General features: G+C 38.0%; 1 protein-coding gene and 1 long non-coding RNA gene across 2 annotated transcripts in view; one reads left to right on the top strand and one right to left on the bottom strand.

Moving 5' to 3' along the window:
- AHR (aryl hydrocarbon receptor) overlaps positions 1-6,530 on the top strand; it is a 50,779-nt gene extending 44,249 nt beyond the window's left edge. The window contains exon 11 of the mRNA XM_019928248.3: positions 2,015-6,530. Within this exon, the coding sequence (XP_019783807.1) occupies positions 2,015-2,149 (135 nt within the window). The 3' untranslated portion in view covers positions 2,150-6,530. The remainder of the gene's footprint in view (positions 1-2,014) is intronic.
- LOC141279533 (uncharacterized) overlaps positions 1-23,213 on the bottom strand; it is a 359,504-nt gene that overhangs the window by 28,227 nt on the left and 308,064 nt on the right. The window contains exon 4 of the long non-coding RNA XR_012333929.1: positions 1,308-1,384. This is a non-coding gene — a long non-coding RNA (uncharacterized lncRNA). The remainder of the gene's footprint in view (positions 1-1,307; positions 1,385-23,213) is intronic.

Here is a 23,213-nt window from a genome sequence, read left to right as displayed (position 1 = left end):
CAGTCGCTCTCTGTGACCTGCCAGATCCTCATTTTATCCTTTAAGGTAGAATAGTTTTTTCCCCTGGCATTCTTTAAAAAAAAAAAAAAGGGTATCTCAGCTGGCTTTCTATCAGGGGACTCAAGCTGGATGCTTTGTCTTCATTTAAAATGTGTCATTCTAACCCTTCTAGCATCGTGGAAACTTAAAAAAAACAAAAAGTACGTGCTGATGATTGCTGCTCTCTTCGGCCACCCAGGAATACATCATGTTTGCATTTATGCTTTTCCATTAGAAAATATTTAGTTCATTTTACCGTATATTTAAGTTTAGTTTTGAAGCGAATCCTGGTTATAAGACTATGTATTATAATAGTTTATAAATGTTACTTGACTCTCTTTCACTAATTGTTTTTTTCTGGCCTTTTTATACACGTGGTTTTGTCTGATTATATATGAGGTTTGTCTGATTATATATGAGCTTATTCATAGAAAATGGCTGTGAAAGTTTTTCTTATCCTCATTCCTGACTTCCTTCAGTTATTTAACAATTGGTTACAGTCTATCTCACAACACTGCTGTGAAGTAAGCCTGGGTAGGTAACTTCTGTACAGTTTGCTGTACAAGTTAATTATGTAAAATTACATTTTGAACAGGGCCTGCATTAGCATGAGTTCCTTACAGTATTTTCTTCCCCCACTGTTTTGTATTACTTCTTTATGAATGATAAGAATTCTAGACCTATATATTCCCCCTAGGAGTTATAAAAACTAAAGAAAATTAAAATTCCATCTGTGGCTCACATTATATTCTGGTGGACAGCACTGCTGTAGGCAGTATATTTAGAGAATTGCTGATGTGCATTGTATTATGACTGATGAGTAATTTATGCAAAACCTACCATTCTCTGGGCACTTACTATATTCCTTTTGAAAACTCGACGAAGTTTAGAAGCAGTCTGTTTTGATTACTGAAACCTAATGTTACATAGGCTTCAGAAAGGTAGATGTCATTCAAAGCAATTAAGGGTATGATTATAATGTTACTTTCACTAACTATATTCTAAAATACAAAAGGCTCTCTAATCTGTAAAAATCCTACAGAACTAGGTATCTCTGTCATCCCTCCTTTTTTTCAGTAGCAGTTATGGAAATCAGCCTAAGTTCACTGTTACACAGCAAGAGCAAGTATTTTACTTTGGTAACTTATTTCCATAATTAGGACAGTAATTTTAGTAGTAAAGCATGTTATGAATTAAAAAACTTGGTTCTAGCAATCATATACCCATGGTGTAATATGTTAAGAAACCTCTTGCAAATCAAAACTTACCTCCTTTGAGAAGGTTCTAGGTTATCTGTAGTTCAGTGTAGTGATCTTCAATGTAATTAATTCATCGGTACCTAGAACTTTTAGATAAAATCTGGTCAAAACAAGCTTACTTATGACAGAGAGTACAGTTACTGTGATTCACGATTGGTACTCTCTGATCCATCAGTTCCTATCCAAACCAAAGGCAGTTCACTGATCAAGTACTCTCTCAGTGTATGGAATGCCAAATCTGCAGTGAGACAATGATATTATTCATCCATACCATGTAAGAGAGAAACCAAAAGGCTGTAAACGCAACTAATACAGAATATATGTTCAGTATGTCTTCACTGAATGATTTAAAATTTAACAGCAGGAAAGGAATTTGAAGTTTAACAACGTGCAGGACAAAGTTTTTTTTTTTTTTTTTTTTTTTGCGGTACGCTGGGCTCTCACTGTTGTGGCCTCTCCCGCCACGGAGCACAGCCTCCGTACGCGCAGTCTTAGCGGCCATGGCTCACGGGCCCAGCCGCTCTGCGGCATGTGGGATCCTCCTGGACCGGGGCACGAACCCGCGTCCCCTGCATCGGCAGGCAGAGTCCCAACCACTGCGCCACCAGGGAAGCCAGGACAAAGATTTTAAAAATACATGTTCATACATCTAACGGCTTAAGCTATACGAAGGATCTGTTCTAATAAGTTGCATTGCAATTTTTGTTTGTTTTCAGTTTCAGAACGGAGGCGTCTTAAATGAAACCTATCCAGCTGAATTAAACAGCATAAATAACACTCAGCCTACCACCCATCTTCACCCGTCAGAAGCCAGACCTTTCTCTGACTTGACATCCAGTGGATTCCTGTAATTCCAAGCCCACTTTTCATCTTGGTTTTTTGATTAAATTCGTTTGTGAAACATTATTAGGGAGTAATAAAACTGTCATTGTTGGATGTTAGCAAGTTCACGTGGAGGCATTGATATATGTAGTTCTCACTGTTTTTCCAAACCAAATTTTAATGATTTTATAAGAGGAGTTAATTACATATATTACCATCATTAAAATAGAAAGTATGCTGCCACAGAGGAGTGAAATAATCTACACTTTATAGTATTCTGAGATACCACAGAATATACAAAACTTATTCAGGGGGACATTATGACACTTTTAAATAAGAACTTTTTCTCTGTTGGAATTATTTCTGTCAGAATAAAATGAAATACTTCGAGTTTTGAACTTCAACAACATTCTTATTAGTGTACCAAATATGAACTATTTTCTTTTATTTGTAGCTTCTGCTTTTATCTCAGATGTTAAAATGAGTGGTTCGGTGCTTTTATAAAAAGATAATCTCAGTGCTCTCCTCCTTCCTTGGTAATGTAAGTGCCTCACAATTTTTTCTACCTATAACACTGTATGAGTATGTTTTATATAAAATATACTTTCTCTTTTTAAAATTAATAACATTCTGCACACAAATATTATCAGTGTTTCTTAAATTCAGTCATTTTTATTAATCCAGGCATGTTTTAACTGCGCTACTCACCCACTTTCTTCAGGTAAAGGGCAAAAAATGGTTGAAAAGTTAATTATTTAATCTCGTCGTTTCTAGACTTTAATGTTGCCGTGTGCCTTATGTTGAAAAATTTTGAAAGGGAAGATGTCTTTCCAAATTATTTTTTAATTATCATATAAATAAGACAGCAGCACTAAAATTTCAACAGTTTTCAGAAGTAAGAGATATACCACCATTTAGCTTTACTAAAATCTCCACCTTAATAGTTGAATGTTGCAGTGTAAAGAATCTGCTGTTAAATGCTACAGCATTTAACTTAAAATGAAGAGAAGCAGCTTTACTTTTAGCTCTTTAATAAGTAAAGCACCCATTTCAATATGTATAAATTCTTTAAAAACTGTTGTAGATCTGTGATCCTTTAAGATGTTGGAATATGTTCACTATAAATTTCACTTCTTAGTATAGTGGAAACTGTTTTTCTCATATTTGAGGAGTGTTAAGATTGAATATAGCAATGTTTGGTGCAAAGTATTGGTATGAGTGAAAAGAATGGTGCATTGTATAGTTTATAATGAACAAAATTATTTGTAAAATATTTTCTTTCATTTAAAAATAGTGCATACCTTATATATGCACGTAAATAATTTGTTTGGGTCTTAACATATTTTATCAGTGTGTCTTTTTAAGATAGCAAATAATGAATCCAACTTCTTTCAAAAGTTGGTATTAAGAAAAAGACAATCATGCAGTTCTCTTAACTTCAAGTATTAGGTTGTTTCTGATATGATGACCTCTATTATCAATAAGGCAAATTAATCAGGCTATTAATTTAACCATCCTCAGGTAACTTAAAAGTGCCACCATCTGCCTTTCTTTTATTTAAATATGACATCTGGAAAGGCACAGACACATTTTGCACGTATTATATAAAAACGTGATGGAATCCCACACTGAAATGTAGTATTAAAATACATGTTTTTGTTATTTTTTTAGTAAATTAATGTATATAAAAGTGACTTCAGACAAAATATCTACATCAGTTTTACGCATTTTCAGACAAAATTTTGAACCTGTAGAATCAGTTTAAGAGTTGAAAATAATAAATTTGTCTAAAACATTTCATAATTTGTTTCCAGCATGAGGTATCACTAAAGATTTAGACCAGTGATCCAGATTAATATTCCATTTTCACATTTAAACCTTTCATTAAAAGTCTTCATATAAACCATTTTTGTTAGTCTCTTCCACATGTTACTGAATGGTTTAGTGGGGGAAAAAATAGGCTTTTTAAATTGTGAATATAATGACAATCAAGTATACACTTATAAAATTTAAAAAACTTAAAGCAATATTGTATATTTTTATCTATAAAAGTAACTAAAATTTATCTAAGAATAGTAAAATCACATTAAACCAAATACACCTTTGTCTGTACTGCTAAGTGCCAAACAAAGGAAGAATGGTTTGTGTACTGCTGTATTGAGGGATTTATTTTTAGATGATGTGCACTTCTGAGGATGTGATGTGCCTCATTTGATCTTTTTCCTATGCCAGGTTGTTCCTACAGTACCTGAAGATTTACCAGTGTTCCAATGTATTATATAGCTTTCAATCATTGCTATGCTCAAACTAGTGTTTTTCAGTATTACTAAATTTGAGGTAAATGTTTTCATGGGTATTCTCTCCTTCAAGATGTTAATGCTTACATATGCCATGAATACATTTTTGTTTAAAATATGATTTGTAATAAATATCCTTCATTATCAAAAAATTGTACACAATAATATATATGGTAATAAAATAATCACCAGGTATGAATAATATGTTTTAAGGCAAATTCTTCTTTCTGGTCCATATAAAGGAAGTGAGTACTTAAAGTATAGTGTTATATTAGATGAAAGCAGTCTTCAATATTTAAGGATAGGTTAAGTCAATAATTCATATTTAAGGATAAGTTAAGTCAATAATTCATAAACTTCTTATAAAGTTCTGCCCCTGGATATTTTGGCCTTGACAGGAATATAAAAAAAAAACACACTTCAAGTAACTTCATAGGTTAAAATGCTTCTGAAATGTATGTTGTTTTAAACCTTGTATTATCAGTAGTATAGTCTAGTGGTATTTGTTTTGTATCTCAGATTAAAATCCAACATTCCATTTTAATAGCCAATATTTTAAGAATATTTATGACAAAAATTTAAACAACCCATGTTCTATTCTATGCTTAGATTAGAAAAGGTATTGCCCAAACTTACACCTCTAACAAATATAAATGGCATGTTAAGCCTTTGGTGTTAAATTCATAACTATTAAACACTCACCAAGAATTCTGCAGTTAGAGTTGAAAAGAAGTTCCTGGGAAAAGGTTTTCATTCTAGTAACAATTTTTTACATTAATTTTACATTGATTCTTAATCATTAGGTATTTTTCTCAACAAGTCGATAAAAACATAGCCAATTAGCATCATACTTAATTCTGAATATTTGAGAAAGACTAACACTGTCTTTTGCCTACGTGCACAATATATTCAGTTTCAACCGTTTGATCTGAAAGAGTCAAGAAAAATCCAGATAATATTTCTGATCCCTACTTTCAGTCAAATGACTTCATCAGCATGAATGACTGCAACTTGCCCCCTTGTCACCAAGCCTGTCAAACACTGACCAGGGATGTTAGCTATTCACAAGACTAGGGAATGTCTCAAGTTTTATCCCAGTGTCCGCAGAGGACCATGCTTCCAGTTGCACTAATACGACTGAAACCATCAAAACCCCACAGCACATCGTAAGTGTGTCTGTACTTTTACCTCCACAATACCACTGTCCTCTGCTCTTAGGCCAACTTCCAACATGGGAGAAGGAGAAGCTCCCCGGCCTCCAAGATGGACACTCTCCCTAACCACAACCTGCCCCTCCATCCCTCCCCCCCCTCCTTGGCAACCACAAGTCTGTTCTCTACATCCAGAGGTTGGGGTAGCAGATGTAAGCTAATGTATTTGGAATGGATAAACAACAAGGCCCTACTATACAGCACAGAGAACTGTATTCAGTATCCTATGATAAAGCATAATGAATAAGAATGTAAAAAAGAACGTGTGTATTTATATTTAACTGAATGACTTTGCTGTACAGCAGAAATTAACACAACACTGTAAATCAACTCTACTTCAATAAAAAAGAAACAAGCACCCTTCCTTTCCAGTTTTCATACACTCAGCTACTCCGTCTCCCTCTTCCAGAGTCTTTTCTCTCTCCTATGGGCACCCCTGTGTACAGGTCATCCTCTATCCCAGGAACAAGAAAAATTACTTGATTCTGCATCCCTTTTCTTATTAAATTACTTCTTTGCCTCCTTTCTCTAAAATAATGTTGGTCTCCTGAAATCTTGTTTTCTTCCCATTACGCTGCTTTGATGATGTTCACTTAACTTCCATCTTACCATAGGCTGATTCTCTACGGCCCTGCACCCTCTATGAACTTTTTTCCTCCCTTAGGTTCTATGACATTAGCTGTCCTGCATCCTGTTTATTCCCTCATTTGCCTTTGTTAGCTACTGTCCTCTCCTCCCACCTGGCAACAGGCTTAGTTCTGACCACCATGTGTGTTTCTTTCTCTACATACTGACCCTTTGGAAGCTCATCCATTCTGCAACTACTACCTTTATGATGAATCCCCTCAAAATCTGTGATCTCACCTCTGAAAAAGGGTGAAATAAAGACACCTTATCTCTGATTGACTTGCGTCGAGCATCCTTTCCCTCTAAGAGCAGCACAGCAAAGCTAAGCACACAGACTCTGAAGACACCTGGCCTCAACACACACATGATGTGAATCATTGGGAAGGTTTCTTACTCTCTGAGCCTGAGTTTCCGTTTCTACAAAATAAGGATAACAGTAATAGGCACCTCACGGGATTCAATAAATAATTTATGTAAAAACAGTTCCCAGTTGCCAAAACGAACAATTTGAGCAAAAAAATAATAGTATTGGATTACAACCCAAAGAATAAAATATCCGTGAGTCCATCCTGATATGAATAAATGATTGAAGAAATAAATAAATGGGGACGAGGGGGCAAACCTTCCTTACAGGAAAATCACAAATATAGGTAACTATGCCTTCCAATAGATGGAGCTTAATACCCCTCCCCTTGAGTGTGGGCTAAACTCAGCCTCTTGCTGAATACAGTAGAGAAAGGGGAAAAAATGTTTGTATTGTAGAAATCTGGCAAGCACCCCTTTAACCAAGAGATCGAGTTTGACATCAATTATGTTGTGGTGTTTTCACAGATACGATGCTATATGATCAGCACACTTCTGCTCTGTGGTATTTTCTCAAACACACATAGCCCTAGTCTACTCATCAGAAAATGTCAGAGAAACCCCAACTGAGAGACATTCCACAAGATTCCTGGGAGTATTCTTTAAAGTGTTAAGGTCAAGAAAAACAGATGTTGAGACATCACAGGTCGGAGGAGACTAAGGAGGCATGACAACGAAATACAAAGTACAACGGGGTATGTGGGATTGCATTCTGCAATAGAAAAGAGGCATTAGTGGAACGACTGAAGAAAGCCGAATCACGTTTAGTTAATAGTACTGTACCACTGTCATTTCCTAGCTTTACCAATGTACCACAGTTATGTAAGAGGTTAAGTTTAGAGGAAGACGGATGAAGGGAAGAAAGTCTGTATCTTCACAACTTTTATGTAAATCTAAAATTATTCCTAAATTGTAAATTTAAAAATCATTTTTATATTAAAAACAGTTTCTTGTTTGTCGCATAGCAAGTACTCAATAAATGTCTGCCATTACTAATATTCCCCTGCGATTTCCAATCAACCGCTCCTCAGTTGTAAGTGAATCTCTACATTGACCCTACTCCTCATTCTGTTTACTTCTGATCTCATGAATATCTAGGTTTTTAGTCTCTAGTTTAGTGTTGCTTTCCACTTTCAAGTCCTGATATCATCCTTATCAATGATCCTTCTAGCCTTGTTTCCATAACTACTACACATCAATATAATAACCTATTTTTCCATTCCAGCCAAGAATAATCACATCTCATACTTTGAGCATTTGTAACTGCCTTATTTTTGCCAACTTGAAATCTCCTCTTCTCATCACACCATCTTTCTTCCACTTTCCCATTCCTTTCTTCTTTATTCAACTAGCTCTCTGCGTTCCTTGTGATCTCTAGCCCCATGAGTACCCATTGTGCTTTTTCAGTCCATCTGCCTGGACCTCAGTATCCGGGTTTCAGCAGTATGTTTGCTTGTACTCTGGAATTGCTCACTTCCTTCTTGGAAACTGCCACTCCAGTCCATAGCCCCGGCCAAAACATTTCTTTTCCTGATAACCAGTTTTGCTAGAAAAAGTGACGAAACTGGAATAATGGCCTCATCACAAATGTTTCACCATGTCTATGACAGAAACTGACAGTTACCGAACACCATCATCTTCCCTTCCTTCTTTGTAAGAGAACCCTGACATTTCTCTGATCACAATGAGGGAACAAAACTATATCTTCCAGCCTCCTTTGTGAATAGGTGTAGCTGATAAAAGTTCTGGCCAAATACATGAAAGCAAAACTTTTGTGATACTTCCCAAAAAGGCTGCTGAAAGAGACCTAATGCAGCTGCAAGGAGCCATTTTTGCTTTTCTGCTTTTCCTTTCTAGCCAGCACACATGGGTGTGATCAATGGAGATCTAGCAGCTCTCTTGAACCATGAAGATAGAAGCCATAAACTAGGATGGTGAATTGAAAACAGGATGAGCCAGGGTCCCTCATGACGTGGAGCCACATGTTTGGAACCACCAAAGAAACCCTGTCTGTGTACCTTGTGACTTCTTTTATATAAGAGATAAATAGACTTCGGTTAACCCATCATTCTATTATCTATCCCACCCCCACTGCCAGCCACCCATGGTATCTTCATCTTCTCAGTCTCTCCAGTGACGTTATCTCCAACTTGACTCAAAAAAGTCTGATATAATTTTCAGTTTCCTCCTTTTTTACTTTTATGTTGCTATCAATTATCCTCTCAGATTTTCCTTAACTCCTTTTTCTTGCATTTTCAGTCACTGAATGTATTGGTTTCTCCAGCAAGCATCATCAATTTTCTTCTAAGGACAAATCAAACTGCTACTTGATTCTTTTTTCTTTTTCCATGCATCCATTCACTCATTCATTTTTATTGTTTTACATCTGAATAGAGCAGCTTGCTACGACTTGCTTTCTTCATCACTGACCTCTTATTGCTTAAACCTTCAGTGTGAATTTAACTACTACCGATTTGTATGTACAAATGTTCTATTAAGTCAAGAAATCTTTCCTTGATACTTTCTTACCTTGGCTTCTGTAACACTGTACTCTAATTAGTTTCCTGATTGGATTACTCGTGGTCCCTCTCCTTCTATATTGCTACAGATAGGCTTTTTTTTTTTTTAAGGTTCGATGTGTGTCCTTTTTCCTACCCTCCCCCATACCTCTCTCTCTTTATAATCTCACCTAATCGAATCACTGTGTATAACTCAATATGTAACCTAGACCTCTTTTCTGAGTTCCTGGCCCAGATTTCCTATGGTGTATTTGGTACAATATGTAATATAGTATAGTTTTCTTTTAAATATCCTACCAGCACCTTAAATTGTCTTTGAACAAAACTGAATGCCTCATTTTCCCTCCTGAGTCTAGAGATTCTCCTACCATTTTTGTTAACACCTCCACTTCCATCTTCTAGGAGCTCAAACCGAATCCTCACATCTGGCCCTCTCTATTACCACAGTAGTCAGTCCCACTGGACAATGGAATTCTTTGCTTCTGTACTTATAATCTGAGACACTTTAGATTCAAACTATAGTTAGGAACTCAGCAAGAATGATTTGCCAACTTGCAGTAAGAAAAGACAGAATGGGAAGAAAAAAAACTTCTACCGAAGATCTGACAGGAACGTGTAGGGAGAGACTGGTTGTAGGGATTGAGAGAAGTTTCAAAACTGAAAACAAAAATGGTTTCAACAAACAAGGATTTGGGAGTGGTTAGAGAGAAGGAGCAGGGAGGAGCATTCATTCAACAAACATTTAGCCATCCAGGCCTACAGGGGGCCATTCTAGGCTGACCTTAAAGCATCCAGCTGAATAGTTCTCTATTTTACTCCATCATGGTGGGACCTATGGTGGGGTCCTCAGGATTTGGTGTCTCTGATGTCAAAAGAACCAGAAACAGTGTATTTTACTGAGTGTCCATGGGCCATCTGCATCTCTGTCTATGGAGAGAGCTATTGAAAATTAGATTTGTGGACACCCCATGCTCACTGAATCCAATTTGTAGGCCTGAGAATCTTATTTTTAACAAGCTACTTTGATGATATGATATGAAAACCACCAGGATAGTCTTACAATTTAAGTATTAGACTAGGGAGGCCTGCCCAGGCTACACTGTTCCTTGCGTGATCCCAGCTGCTCCTCTGGCTCCCAACTGACAAGTAAAATCGCGTTTATTAGGTGAACTGCCCTTCTCTCGTGGTATGTGATCTCTAGGATATCACCATGTGCTTGGATAGAATTTAAGTCTGCCCCATCAGCTTTCCTGTGCTGATGAGCTTAGACTTTTAAAACTCCAGGAGGCAGAACCAGCCCTGGCTTCCTTTCCCCATCTCCAACCCCACTGCCACCATCTTGGACAGGATCCACAGCCCCTGGAGATCAGTTTCTGTTACCAGTTCTTCCACCTCTAGCAAACTTTTTCAGGAAGAGCAATGGACAGAACTCTGTTTTGCTGTGTAAAGTACACAGGCCTGCGTGAAACAGCTTACAATTTAAGACCAACCAGAATTAGGAAGGAACGCAAACTCATATATAGAAGAATTTATAGGGATCAGGGATTAATAGATTAGAACAGAGTGATCTCTGATGTGATGACCTACTTCAAGTAACTGATATGCTAGCAAGGGTGAGGGGGAAGAGATTATTCTTGTCATTTATGGTCCAGAAGTTAATCCAGGATCAATGATAAAAGTTACAAGTTAACACATTTTACCTCAATATAAAGAAGACTCTATTATTGAAAGATGTCTGGAGATGAAATAGGCTGATCTGAAATGTAATGATCTTCCTCTCTCCAGAAACACCACTTAGAATTTATGCTGAGAAAATAATTCACTACTGTTTCCTTCTATTTCAGAGAGTCTATGATTCCATTAACTTCCATGTTAGATGTGAGCTTTGAGATGTATTTCATACCCCGTTTTATGCTTGAAGAAAAAACAAGGCCCAGATACTATCCCGTGCAAGTCTCACAATTACTTGATAAAATGATCTCACCTATCTTGAGCTCTGGTACAGTATTCTTTCCTCAGCACAAGAAGTTTGCTTTATTTCCCACTTAGGGAACTCAAAATATTCAAATAACTTTATTTTTTAATCTTTATGTATGAAACTTTTGTTTTCCTTCTATTCAGAATTATAGTTTCACCCTTCTTTCCAACAGAGCTGGATATCCTAATGCTTGTGGAAAGTCTAAAAATGTATCTCAACTCCATTTCCCCATCAGGTTGTATCTTCAAAAAATTTTAAACCACATATTTGTTGACATTTTAGGGTACTGAAATCTAATTTGGGGACTTTGCCATAACATTTAGAACTCAGACGGAACTCTGTGTTTCAGAATTAGGTTGATATGAATTCTGACTAAATGAGTATCTATTTCAAGGATGTTAATTTCCATTGTCTGGGAAGACACTTCCCTTCCTCCTTGTTCAACCAACTGACATGTAGAAAATCCAGACCAGCTACCTTTGAATATCGAGTGTTTCATTGCACTTAAAAGGGGATAGAAAAATTTACCTTATTGTCAAGGTAAACTGTGAATGGTCTGAGATTCTACCCTACATTCAAGCCAACAGGTTAACCAGCTGCAGAAAGACATGTGATTCCTGGGTCAGAGTCAAAGGGCACTTGATAACTTACAACAGTAGCAGCAACCAGTGTCAGCATTTGTGTTGGTTCCCCACAAGGCAAGACAAACATCCCCACATGCAGTTACAGGAAAGGAACCCTGACCTTAGGGAACCCAAATCTTTCATGACAGCAGTACACATGCCTGACCCTTTACTCTGAAAGGAGACACTGTCACTATCTCCTAAGACTGTTCACTATACAAACATCCTTGAAAAGATGGTTCACAACAAAAGCAGTCAGTGCCTCTGCTTGCAACACGTGCAGAAACACAAGAGACCCTCGGAGAATGGTCTCCAGCACTTACCCTGATGGGTTCTGCTTGCTCTTTCAAGTAAAATGTTCATCCTTCCTCTGTTGACTGCCTCCTGTTTTGACTACAGAGACGATTGTTATTTGAGAGGGGGAGCATGCCAAACCTGAAGCATTTTCTATCCTCAAGTTACATTATTCTGGTTTTCCATGGAAATAGCTCTGAAACCCTTCCTTTAAGTCTCTGTTCTAAGTCCTTGTAAAGAGCAAAGACACCATGATGTTTAAGATTCAGGGCACGGGGCACTGGGTTTGAACTCTGACTCTGCTCCCTTGCCAGGTGTGTAGTATAAATTGCTCATTTAACCTTCTGTGCCTTCATTCCTTCCTCTGTAAAAAGAAGATGTAATGACTTTACCTTACAGGCTCTTCATGAGACCCAAATGACATAATACATGCAAAGTGCTCAGCACAGACACTGGCACATGACAATAAGTGTTAAAGAGGACCAATCACAAGTACGGAAATTGAAACTGTGATTTTAAAACTCCCAACAAACAAAATTCCAGGACCAGATAGCTTCACAGGCGAATTCTATCAAACATTTAGAGAAGAGGTAACACCTATCCTTCTGAAACGCTTCCAAAAAAAATTGCAGAGGAAGGAATTCTCCCAAACTCACTCTATGAGGCCACCATTACCCTGATACCAAAACCAGACAACAATACCACAAAAAAGAAAATTAGTGACCAGTATCACTGAGGAATATAGATGCAAAAATCCTCAATAAAATACTAGTAATCTGAATCCAACAATACATTAAAATGATCATACACCATGATCAAGTGGGATTTATCCCAGGGATGCAAGGATTTTCTAATATCCACAAATCAATCAATGTGATACACCACACCAACAATTTGAAGAATAAAAACCATATGATCATTCAATAGATGCAGAAAAAGCTTTTGACTTTGGCAAAATTTGACACCCATTTATAATAAAAACTCTCCAAAAAGTGGGCACAGAGGGAACATACCTCAACATAATAAAGGCCATATATGACAAACATTATACTCAATGGTGAAAAGCTGGAAGTATTTCCTTTAAGATCAGGAACAAGACAAGGAGGTCCACTCTTGCCACTTTTATTCATCATAGTTTTGGAAGTCCTAGCCATGTCAATCAGAGAAGAAAAAGAAATAAAAGGAATCCAAATTGGACAAGAAGAAATAAAACTATCACTGTTTGCAGATGACATGATACTATACACAGAAAATCCTAAAGATGCTACCAGAAAACTACTAGAGCTCAACAATGAATTCAATAAAGTTGCAGGACACAAAATTAACACACAGAAATCCATTGCACTTCTATATACTAACAATTAAATGTCAGAGAGAAATGAAAGAAACAATCCCATTTACCATAGCATCAAAAAGAATAAAATATCTAGGAATAAACCTACCTAAGGAGACAAAAGACCTGTACTCCAAATACTATAAGATGCTGATGAAAGAAACTGAAGATGACACAAACAGTTGGAAAAATATACCATGTCCTTGGATAGGAAGAATCAAATTGTCAAAATGACTATACTACCCAAGGCAATCTACAGATTCAGTGCAATCCCTATCAAATTGCCAATGGCATTTTTCTCAGAACTAGAACAAAAAATCTTAAAATGTGTATGGGAACACAAAAGTCCCTGAATAGCCAAAGCAAACTTGAGAAAGAAAACAGAGCCAGGAATCAGACTCCCTGTCTTCAGACTATACTATACTTCAGACTATACTAAAGTCACCAAAACAGTATGGTACTGGCACAAAAACAGAAATATAGATCAATGGACCAGGATAGAAAGCCCAGAAATAAACCCATGCACCTATTGTCAATTAATGTACAACAAAGGAGGCAAGACTATACAATGGAGGAAAGACAGTCTCTTCAATAAATGGTGCTGGAAAAACTGGTGAGCTACATGTAAAAAATGAGATGAGAACATTTTTTAACATCATACATGAAAACAAACTAAAAATGGATTAAAGGCCTAAATGTATGACTGGATAATATAAGACTCTTAGAGGAAAACATAGGCAGAGCACTCTGACGTGAGTCGCAGCAGTATCTTTTCTGAGCCATCTCCTAAAATAAAGGCAATAAAAACAAACAAATGGGACCCTAATTAAACTCAAAATCTTTTGCACAGCAAAGGAAACCACAGACAAAACGAAAAGACAACCCACAGAATGGGAGAAAGTAATTGCAAATGATGCGACCAACTAACCAGGGATTAGTTTCCAAAATTTACAAACAGCTCATGCAGCTCAATATCAAAAAACAAACAACCGGCTTCCCTGGTGGCGCAGTGGTTGAGAGTCTGCCTGCCGATGCAGGGGACATGGGTTTGTGCCCCGGTCCGGGAAGATGCCACATGCCACGGAGTGGCTGGGCCCGTGAGCCATGGCCGCTGAGCCTGTGCGTCAGGAGCCTGTGCTCCGCAACGGGAGAGGCCACAACAGTGAGAGGCCCACGTACCGCAAAACAAACAAACAACCCAATCAAAAAAGGGGCAGAAGACCTAAAAAGACATTTCTCCAAAGAAGGCATACAGATGGCCAAGAGGCACATGAAAAGATGCTCAACATCACTAATTATTAGAGAAATGCAAATCAAAACTAAAATGAGATATCACCTCACACCAGTCAGAATGGCCATCATCAAAAAGTCTACAGACAATAAATGCTGGAGAGGGTGTGGAGAAATGGGAATCCTCCTACACTGTTTGTGGGAATGTATATTGGTACAGCCACTATGGAGAACAGTGTGGAGGTTCCTTAAAGAACTAAAAATAGAGCTATACCATATGACCCAGCAATTCCCACGCCTGGGCTTATATCCCTAGAAAAACATAGGTCAAAACGATACATGCACGCCAATGTTCATTGCAGCGCTGTTTACAATAGCCAAGGCATGGATGCAACCTAAATGTCCATCGACAAATGAATGGATAAAGAAGATGTGGTACATATATACAGTGGAATACTACTCAGCCATTAAAAAGAATGAAATGAAATGCCATTTGCAGCAACATGGATGGACCTGGAGGTGATCATACTAAGTGAAGTAAGTCAGGCAGTGAAAGACGAATATATGATATTGCTTATATGTGGAATCTAAAAAAAATGATCCACATGAACTTATTTACAAAACAGAAAAAGAGTCACAGACTTAGAGAACAAACTTATGGTTACTGAGGGAGGAAGGGTGCGGGGGAGGGATGGATTGGGAGTTTGAGATTGACATGTACACACCGCTATATTTAAAATAGATAACCAACAAGGACCTACTATACAGCACAGGGAACTCTGCTCAATATTCTGTAATAACCTAAATGGGAAAATATATGAAAAAGAATAGGTACATGTATATGTATAACTGAATCGCTGTGCTGTACACCTGAAGCTAACACAACATTGTTAATCAACTATGCGCCAATATAAAATAAAAAATTTGTTTTAGAAAACTCAAGAAAAGTGTTAAAGAATTGTTAGCTCTTATTGTTTTTGGAGTCTGTATTAGCTAAAGACCAACTTGCTATAATGAAGAGATCAAAGAATGAGTTGTTTCAAAAATAGACTTTTGTCTCATATGAGTGGGCTCTGCTCCAGAATGCCACCCAGGCTGGTGGGGCAGCTCTTCTATCCTCAATAGGCTCCAGCCACTGCTTCTTCCTACCAGGAAAAAGGAAAGGAAGGACCTTGTCCAGGCCAATGTATCTTTGATACATTCCTTCTGCCCGCATTCGGTACCCATGAACTTAGTCCTATGGTCACACCTGGCTGCCACCAACTGCCCAGCAACAATTCTATTTCTGTGGAAAAAGAAGAAACAGATTTTGGTGGGCAACTGAAAGGACCAAGAAAAAAATAAATATCACTTCTCTATTCTACTGGAATTTTGAAGCTATTGAGAAATAAGAAAAAAAGTGTAAACAGGGAAAATGTCATCGTTACTAGAAACTATAACTTGGAAGAGTCAAATGGGGATTGACCACTCCATTCCCCAGTCTTGAATCCAGACCTTAAACTATTCTGGGATATTTTCAATGAGTAGAGCCAGCCTACTTTCCCATGTCACTGCCTCTTGCCATTCCAGAGAGAGAAAAAGGGAAAAAGAGACCAAATTCCTCATGCCCGGGCCACTGATAGGTATGCTTCACGTATGTGAGGAGAGTGGACAGTGGCTGTCACCCACCCAGGCTTTCTACCATGGGGAGAATTAAGGAATAAGGCAAGAGGCTAGGAGTGCTCATCCTTCCTCATGGAAACTCGCGCAACAGGAAAAAGATTTTCCTGGCCAAACATGACCACCATCACCACCATTATTATTATTATAAGGCAAACTAATTTGGTAAAAACTTCTCTTAAGGGCCCTGTCCACTGTCCATTATTTTGTTCAATGACACCAATGAGATGCAGAACTAAGCTAGAGTTTAGACTGAGAAAAAAGACTTGTCTCTTCTGTCAAAGTGCTGCATGATTTCTTTCATTTACCTGTTTGCTCTGCCAGGAAGCACAGAATTCAGTTTTGTACTTAGTGCAACAGTTTCCCTCTGCCTTTATGTCTGGCAATTTTTTTTATGCTTCTGCCTGACTACTCTTCCTGCTTCATCTGTTACTTCCCTCTAGACGTCACCACTTTTAAGTTTTCGTGTCAGCTGCCACAAATTCTTTTTAGGTAGGATATAAATTACCCTCATAAAGATGCAATCAGTAAATGCAGTGATGTAGAAAAAAATGTTGAAGAGAAACATGCTATCCATGAGTGCTTTTGGAGAAAGTGTTGGCCAATTAAACTTGGGAGCATTTACAGGAGACAGATTGGCTCAGTACAGAAGCAGCCTTAAGATGAAGGAATGATGACTATGAATAATGGTTTCCATCTTGTCTGCCTTTCTGGAGCTGTGACATTTTTTCATGATCCTTCTCTCTGACACTGCTAACTTGAAATTATTTGCACTGTCCATGAAATCCTTTACTTTTTGACCCCTCTAATATTCCCCATTGAGGTTGTCATATCTTCAACTATTTCCTATCGTACAGATTATCTGCTTTCTTTTCTGGACCTGAGTAAAAAGGGCCCAGAGTGGGAACACTTGGGAGAACTGATGTGTGGATACATGCAAACCACCACCTTAACACTCCTACAAATAAGTAGGTGACACTGTAAGAAGCTTGTAAGTGCTTTCTTTTATAGGTGGAGTCCTACTGCAACTTGAGTCATTATTCACAGGCTGATGAGAAAACTCAAGTGATGCACTTAAAGATGCAAAAACTGAGGCCAAAGAGGCAAAGTGGCCTGTTCAGGTAACAGAGTCGGTAGTGGGTACAGGATCTAGACTTTGCACCTCTGAATTGAGAGCACTTACAAAAAGTAAATCTTCTAATGGCCACCATCCAAGCACTTTGCTGTGAGGCTGAAGCCAACCTATCTCATGAACTCTATATCTCCAGGAGGTGAATATAATTGCCCCAAATTTACACATGACGAAACTATTTTAAAAAGCAATCAAAACAACCAACATGGTGGCAGTAGATAAAATAATGCCCCATCCCCCACCAGCCCCCACCAAAGATGTGCATATTCTAATCCCCAGATTAGATGGCAAGAGGGTCTTCACAGATGTTACTAAGGGAAGGAGCTTGAGATGGAATGGTTATCCTCTATTACCTTGGTGGACCCATGTAATCACAAGAGGCCTTATAAGAAGACAGGAGGGTCAGAGTCAAAGGAGGAGATGTGATGACAGGAGAGATGAGAGAGAGAAAGCAAGAGAAAGAGAGAGAGAAGCTTTGAATATACTCTGCTGCTGGCCTTGAAGATGGAGGGCCACAGGCCAAGGAATGCAGGCAGCCTCTAAAAGCTGGAAAAGGCAAGGAAACCAATTCTCCCCTAGTGCCTTCAGAAGGAAGGCAGCCCGGCCAACACCTTGATTTTAGGGTTTCTGACTTCCAGTACTGTAAAATAATTAATTTGCATTGTTTTAAGCCACTAAGTTTGGGGTAATTTAGGAATTACCATCAATAGGAAACTAATACGTTGGTTATCGATTTTAAGAAGGCAAGGGAGGCATTTGGGGAAAAAAACCACTCCTCTGTTAAAATCATGTCTAGAGAAGAATAGAAGAGCCATTCTCTGTACCTCTCCCTGACCATTCTGCAGGAGAGGACCAGGAAGGTCTGGCAGTGGTCCCCATCCCTCCACTCCACCCTTAGATACATCTGGGCCTGCAAAAGAACCTCCACTTTATAGATGAGAGTGGTGCCTTACGGGCGCCAGCCTTGCCTTGCCTTTGCAAAGAAATGTGGAAGAACACAGCCAATGCACAGTTTCATTACAACTTTGCCTTTTCCAGATGTTTAGCTCATGTCAGAAGCCAGGAAATACATTGCTTACAGCCCACATGTGTTTCTGAAGAAGGGTCCTGATAAATGTGTCTGGTCTTTGCAAATAACCCCCCAAATTGGCCTGATTCCTAGGAGAAGAATGGTTTCACTACAGTAAGTTAGACATTACACAAGCAGTGTCAGTTATCCAGCTTGAAGTGTTTGTTCTTATTTTAAAATTAATAAAGCCTTTTTGAGCATGCTATTTGCAACTATGCATCTAAGCTTCTTGTATATGGGGAAGAACACATTTTTACCTAGACCTTGACAGTCTCACACTGGTGGGTCTGAGAAAAGACCATTAAAAGAGAATAAGTGACCCAGAAGTGTCAGAAAGCTTTTCTTTTCTGAACGCAGGGAAGCATATATCTGGTCAGCGCTTTATTTACCCAGAAATTTCACAACCATTATCAGAATCGATACCAACGACTATGCTACAATAAGGTGAGTTTTTATGGAAAAGAGAGACTCCAAGAAGATTATGCAACACCATACAGCCAGTAACTGGGAGCATCAAAAACTGTGCTCAAGTCATCTGACCTCCAAGTTCAAAAACTTTTTTAAGGACATTTCAGGTTGGTCTTCAATAGGATACAACAGGAATTGCATCACTGGTTTAACTACATGCATCAAACAGTTAAAATTTCCCTTGAAGTTGAGATGCTACACTGTGGGTTCATCTTCAGATAGCAGGGCAGGAATACGTGTGTGGAATCTGTTGAGGAAAGACTGCTGAGGAATTCCTACAGTGGAGGAAATGGAAGCTAGAATATGAGATAATCAATGTTGTTCTACCTAAAATGCCCCTTATTGGTCTAGTAAATTAATATAACCAGATTTAAGAATCATCTGGTCATTTGACTGAGCAATCTTTTAGGAGGTTTCTCTGCTTGATTCAAGTGAGATATGAAACTGTTTCTCACTGAACATTCATATCAACTAGGATATGCAAGATGGCTCTTTGCTCTTAACAGAACTTCAGTGTTCCCAGAAAATTAACATGTGCCTCTACACAAAGGCCATTGACAAAATATAGTCTTACATTTGTGTACGTATCAAAGAAAAGTCCTAAGCTGCAAATTGGACTTTTAAAAATTTATGAGAATACCTCACTTGAAAAACAAAGAAAACAGACTCCCATATTTTTCCTGAATTCACAACCTACGGCATTTGAAAATTCATTTAAAAATCAAGTTACCAAACAGATTTTATAGTATAGAAAAGAATTTTGACTTCTGATTACCTTCCATGTTATAAACATCCAATATATACATTTTCATTAGCCTTTTGAGGTTCTGAGGAAGCCATATGTCCATTTAATACTTGTTTAAAGTAGATATACCAGAATCCTATTCTGGCTGTGGGTGCGCAAGAGTTTGAGTTAATGTCTACTGTTTTGTTTCCTAGGACATTCTTCACAGTGATGTTTTTTAAAGTGATTTTAATCTTAATAACATTGAGTCAATGTCATCAGAAACTATGAGATATTTTTCAGCGTCTGTTTTATAGAATATTAGTCACACCAAATGTTAACGTGGATTTGATGATCAAATAAGTTTGGGAAACACTAGGCAAAGAAAAGTTAATCAGATTCCTTTATTACAGGTCTCTAATGTATTACTGTGCTGTGTAGTATTGTGTAGTACTACCATGTAATACTACTACTAATTTTCCAAGAGATGGAACTGGTATGCAATATTTTCCAAACTTATTTGACACTGGAACCATTTTCAGACCTTACCACATTGCTCCTATGGCTCAGAGTCCTTATTTTACAGATATGCTTTGGAATACCTATGACGTACCCATCCACATTGAAATCATCTGCCACTTCTCTGCCTAAGCACCCAGATTCCTCCAATCCAGCTTCTCACTATGTGGAGGAGTTTAATGTTATTTTTATACCTCAAGTACCCACTGTAGGGGCTCTTCTCTATATGACCTATAAAAATATTGTAAGCTTTTCTTCTGATCAAGCTTGACCATCAAAAAGCTCTGTAGTTTCGCCACATTATTTTGACTATATGCAGAAAGAGTTTCACCGAGTTTATTTTGGAAGGTTTTGATCTTAGTTTTCGTTGAGGGGTAGTAGGAAAAGCAGTCTTACGAGATATATTATGGCAATTACTGTAGAGATTGTATTTAAGTCCCTTTGCGAAGATCCATATGCGTTTTTTAGTATTAGAACTAGGAAAACAGCATGTTTTCTCCTCATCAAACTATAATTGAGTCTCTTTTTATTCTGAACACCAGGAAGCTTAAAGCCAAGTCAGGGCACAACTAGATGAAGGATTTATGCTCTTACAGACTGCACATTTGTGTTATATTTTCACCTCTCTCTAACTTGTGTTAACCTCTCCCTCTAATTTATATTTTCTCTGCTGTTATCTTGCTTTTTTTTTCCTGTTCCTGCTATACTATTTTATATGTTCTCATTTTAATCAGATTTATTTTTTCTTTTTGGAATGATTTGATAAAAGAACAAAACAAAGAATGTAAAAAAAGAAAAAAAAGAACTCTGGTTCTAGTAATTCTTGATTACTAGAAGCAGTGATACCAGATATAACTGATACTGGGTGAGTACTTAACATTCATAGCTCAATTTGGAATACATGTCAACAAAGTTCATGGTAGCTAATTTTTTTCTGGTTTTATAATAGTGCTAGCATACACATTAAAGGAACCAAATTCTTCAATCCTCCTTAATTGCTTCAGTTAAAAATCCATGAGTATCTAAAAGTGTGACCAAGATAATTATGAACAGAGAGGTCAACCAAGATGGCAATACAGGAGGCTCCTGAATTCCCCTCCTATGTACACACTGAATCTATGGCTACACAAAGAGCAATTACCTCTGAAAGAAATCTGAAACTAGGGAACAATTCCTACACATCAAGCAAATTAGAAAATTGCCCACATCAAAATGGGTAGAAAAGGCTGAGATATACACATGCCATAAACTCCACCCCTGCACAGCAGCATACAATTGGAAGGGAACTCCTCATTTCCAGATTCTCCTTGAGGAGCAAAGCGTTTGCTCCAACATCTAATACCCAAACTTTTAAAACTCTCAGTTGAGGTATAGGCCCCTAAAACATCTATTTCTTAAAGCCAATGAGGCTTGTATCTGTAAGACTATAGCAGAAAAAGGAATAGTTGTTAACGGGTATGCAAGTGCTTGCAATAGAGCTGTTCTCCCAGGGCTCAGTACAGAGGGAGCAAGCAAAATTGCCCAACTCCTAGTCTTTCCCCCAAAAGGATCCATCTGCATACTCTGAAAGCTGCTGCCTGAGATTTAGGCCTTTTGATTTAGCACACATACAGGGGCTAGCTGGAAATTCCTGGAAACCAGGGAAACTAACAAACACCTTTCTCATTGACTCCTGGTAGCCTGCTCCAAGTCACCAATATCTTCCTGGAAGAAGCTTGTACATATGTCTGTGTCCCAGCTTTTGCAGCTGCTGCACAAGGGGCAAGTCCCTGGTATGTCTGGTGCTGACAGCCAGTGGGGCTTCCCTTCACAGGTCCAACAGGACTATGACAATTACAGGTAACCCCCGCAGCTATACACCTGGATCCAGTACAGAGGAAGCAGGAAGAAAAATACCCATCTCCGGTTTCTCTGTGAAACGGACTTAACTACATACATTCCCTTCCACCTAAGTTGGGTCCACATTCTAGACACTGAATGCGATCCTCTCTCTAGGGACACTGACAGGTCTTGGCACACCCTAAACTACTGTAAGTCACTAAGAACAAAGAGGGCAGCTTGGTCAATTACAAAGTCTTGAAAGAAAACCAGGATCTTAGGCTGGACTGATTGATGAGGTTCATCTCCTATATGAGAGCACTCTGTAAGGACTGGGAAGTGTGGCTGCTCTATTTCATGCATAGAAAACAACACAGACGGTCAAGGAAAATGAATAAAAAGGAATGTGTTTCAAATAAAAGAACAAGATAATTCTCCAGAAACAGATCTTAATGACACAAACTTTAGTAATTAACCTGATAGAGAGTTCAAAGTAACGCTGGTAGAGATGCTCATCAAGGTCAGGAGAGCAATGCATGAACAAAGGAAGAATTTCAACAAAGAGAAAGAAAATATTAAAAAATACCAAAGAGAAATCACAGAGCAGAATGACATAATAATTGAACTGAAAAATTCAATAGAGAGGTTTAACAGCAGACTAGATCAACCAAAAGAGAAGATCAGCAAACTAAAAGACAAGGCAGTAGAATTCATCCAATTGAGGAGTGAAAGGAAAAATGAATGAAAAAAATGGAGATAGCTTAAGGGACTTATGGGACACCATCAAGCAGCCAATATTCAAACTATAAGGGATCCCAGAAGTAGAGAGAAAGGAGCAGAAAGCTTATTCAAAGAAATAATGACTGAAAATTTCCCTAACCTAGATAAATAAACAGACTTTCAGATGCAGGAAACCAACAGAATTTCAAATAAGGGGAATCCAAAGAGAGCCACACCGAGATACACCATAATTAAGTTGTCAAAAGTTAAAAACAAGAAAAAAACCTTAAAAGCATCAAGAGAAAAGCAACTTTTTACATACAAGGGAACCCTATCATCAGAATTTTTAGCAGAAACTTTGCAAGCCATAAGGGAGGGGCATGATTTAGTCAAAATGCTGAAAGAAAAAAACTGCCAATGAGAATACTCCACTGCAAAAGTATCATTCAGAATTGAAGGAAAAATAGTTTTCCAAGCAAACACAAGCTAAAGGAGTTCAACACCACGAG

This window comes from Tursiops truncatus, chromosome 9 (genome assembly GCF_011762595.2).
Source record: "Tursiops truncatus isolate mTurTru1 chromosome 9, mTurTru1.mat.Y, whole genome shotgun sequence".
NCBI lineage: Eukaryota > Metazoa > Chordata > Mammalia > Artiodactyla > Delphinidae > Tursiops > Tursiops truncatus.
This window is presented reverse-complemented; position numbering and strand designations above follow the sequence as displayed.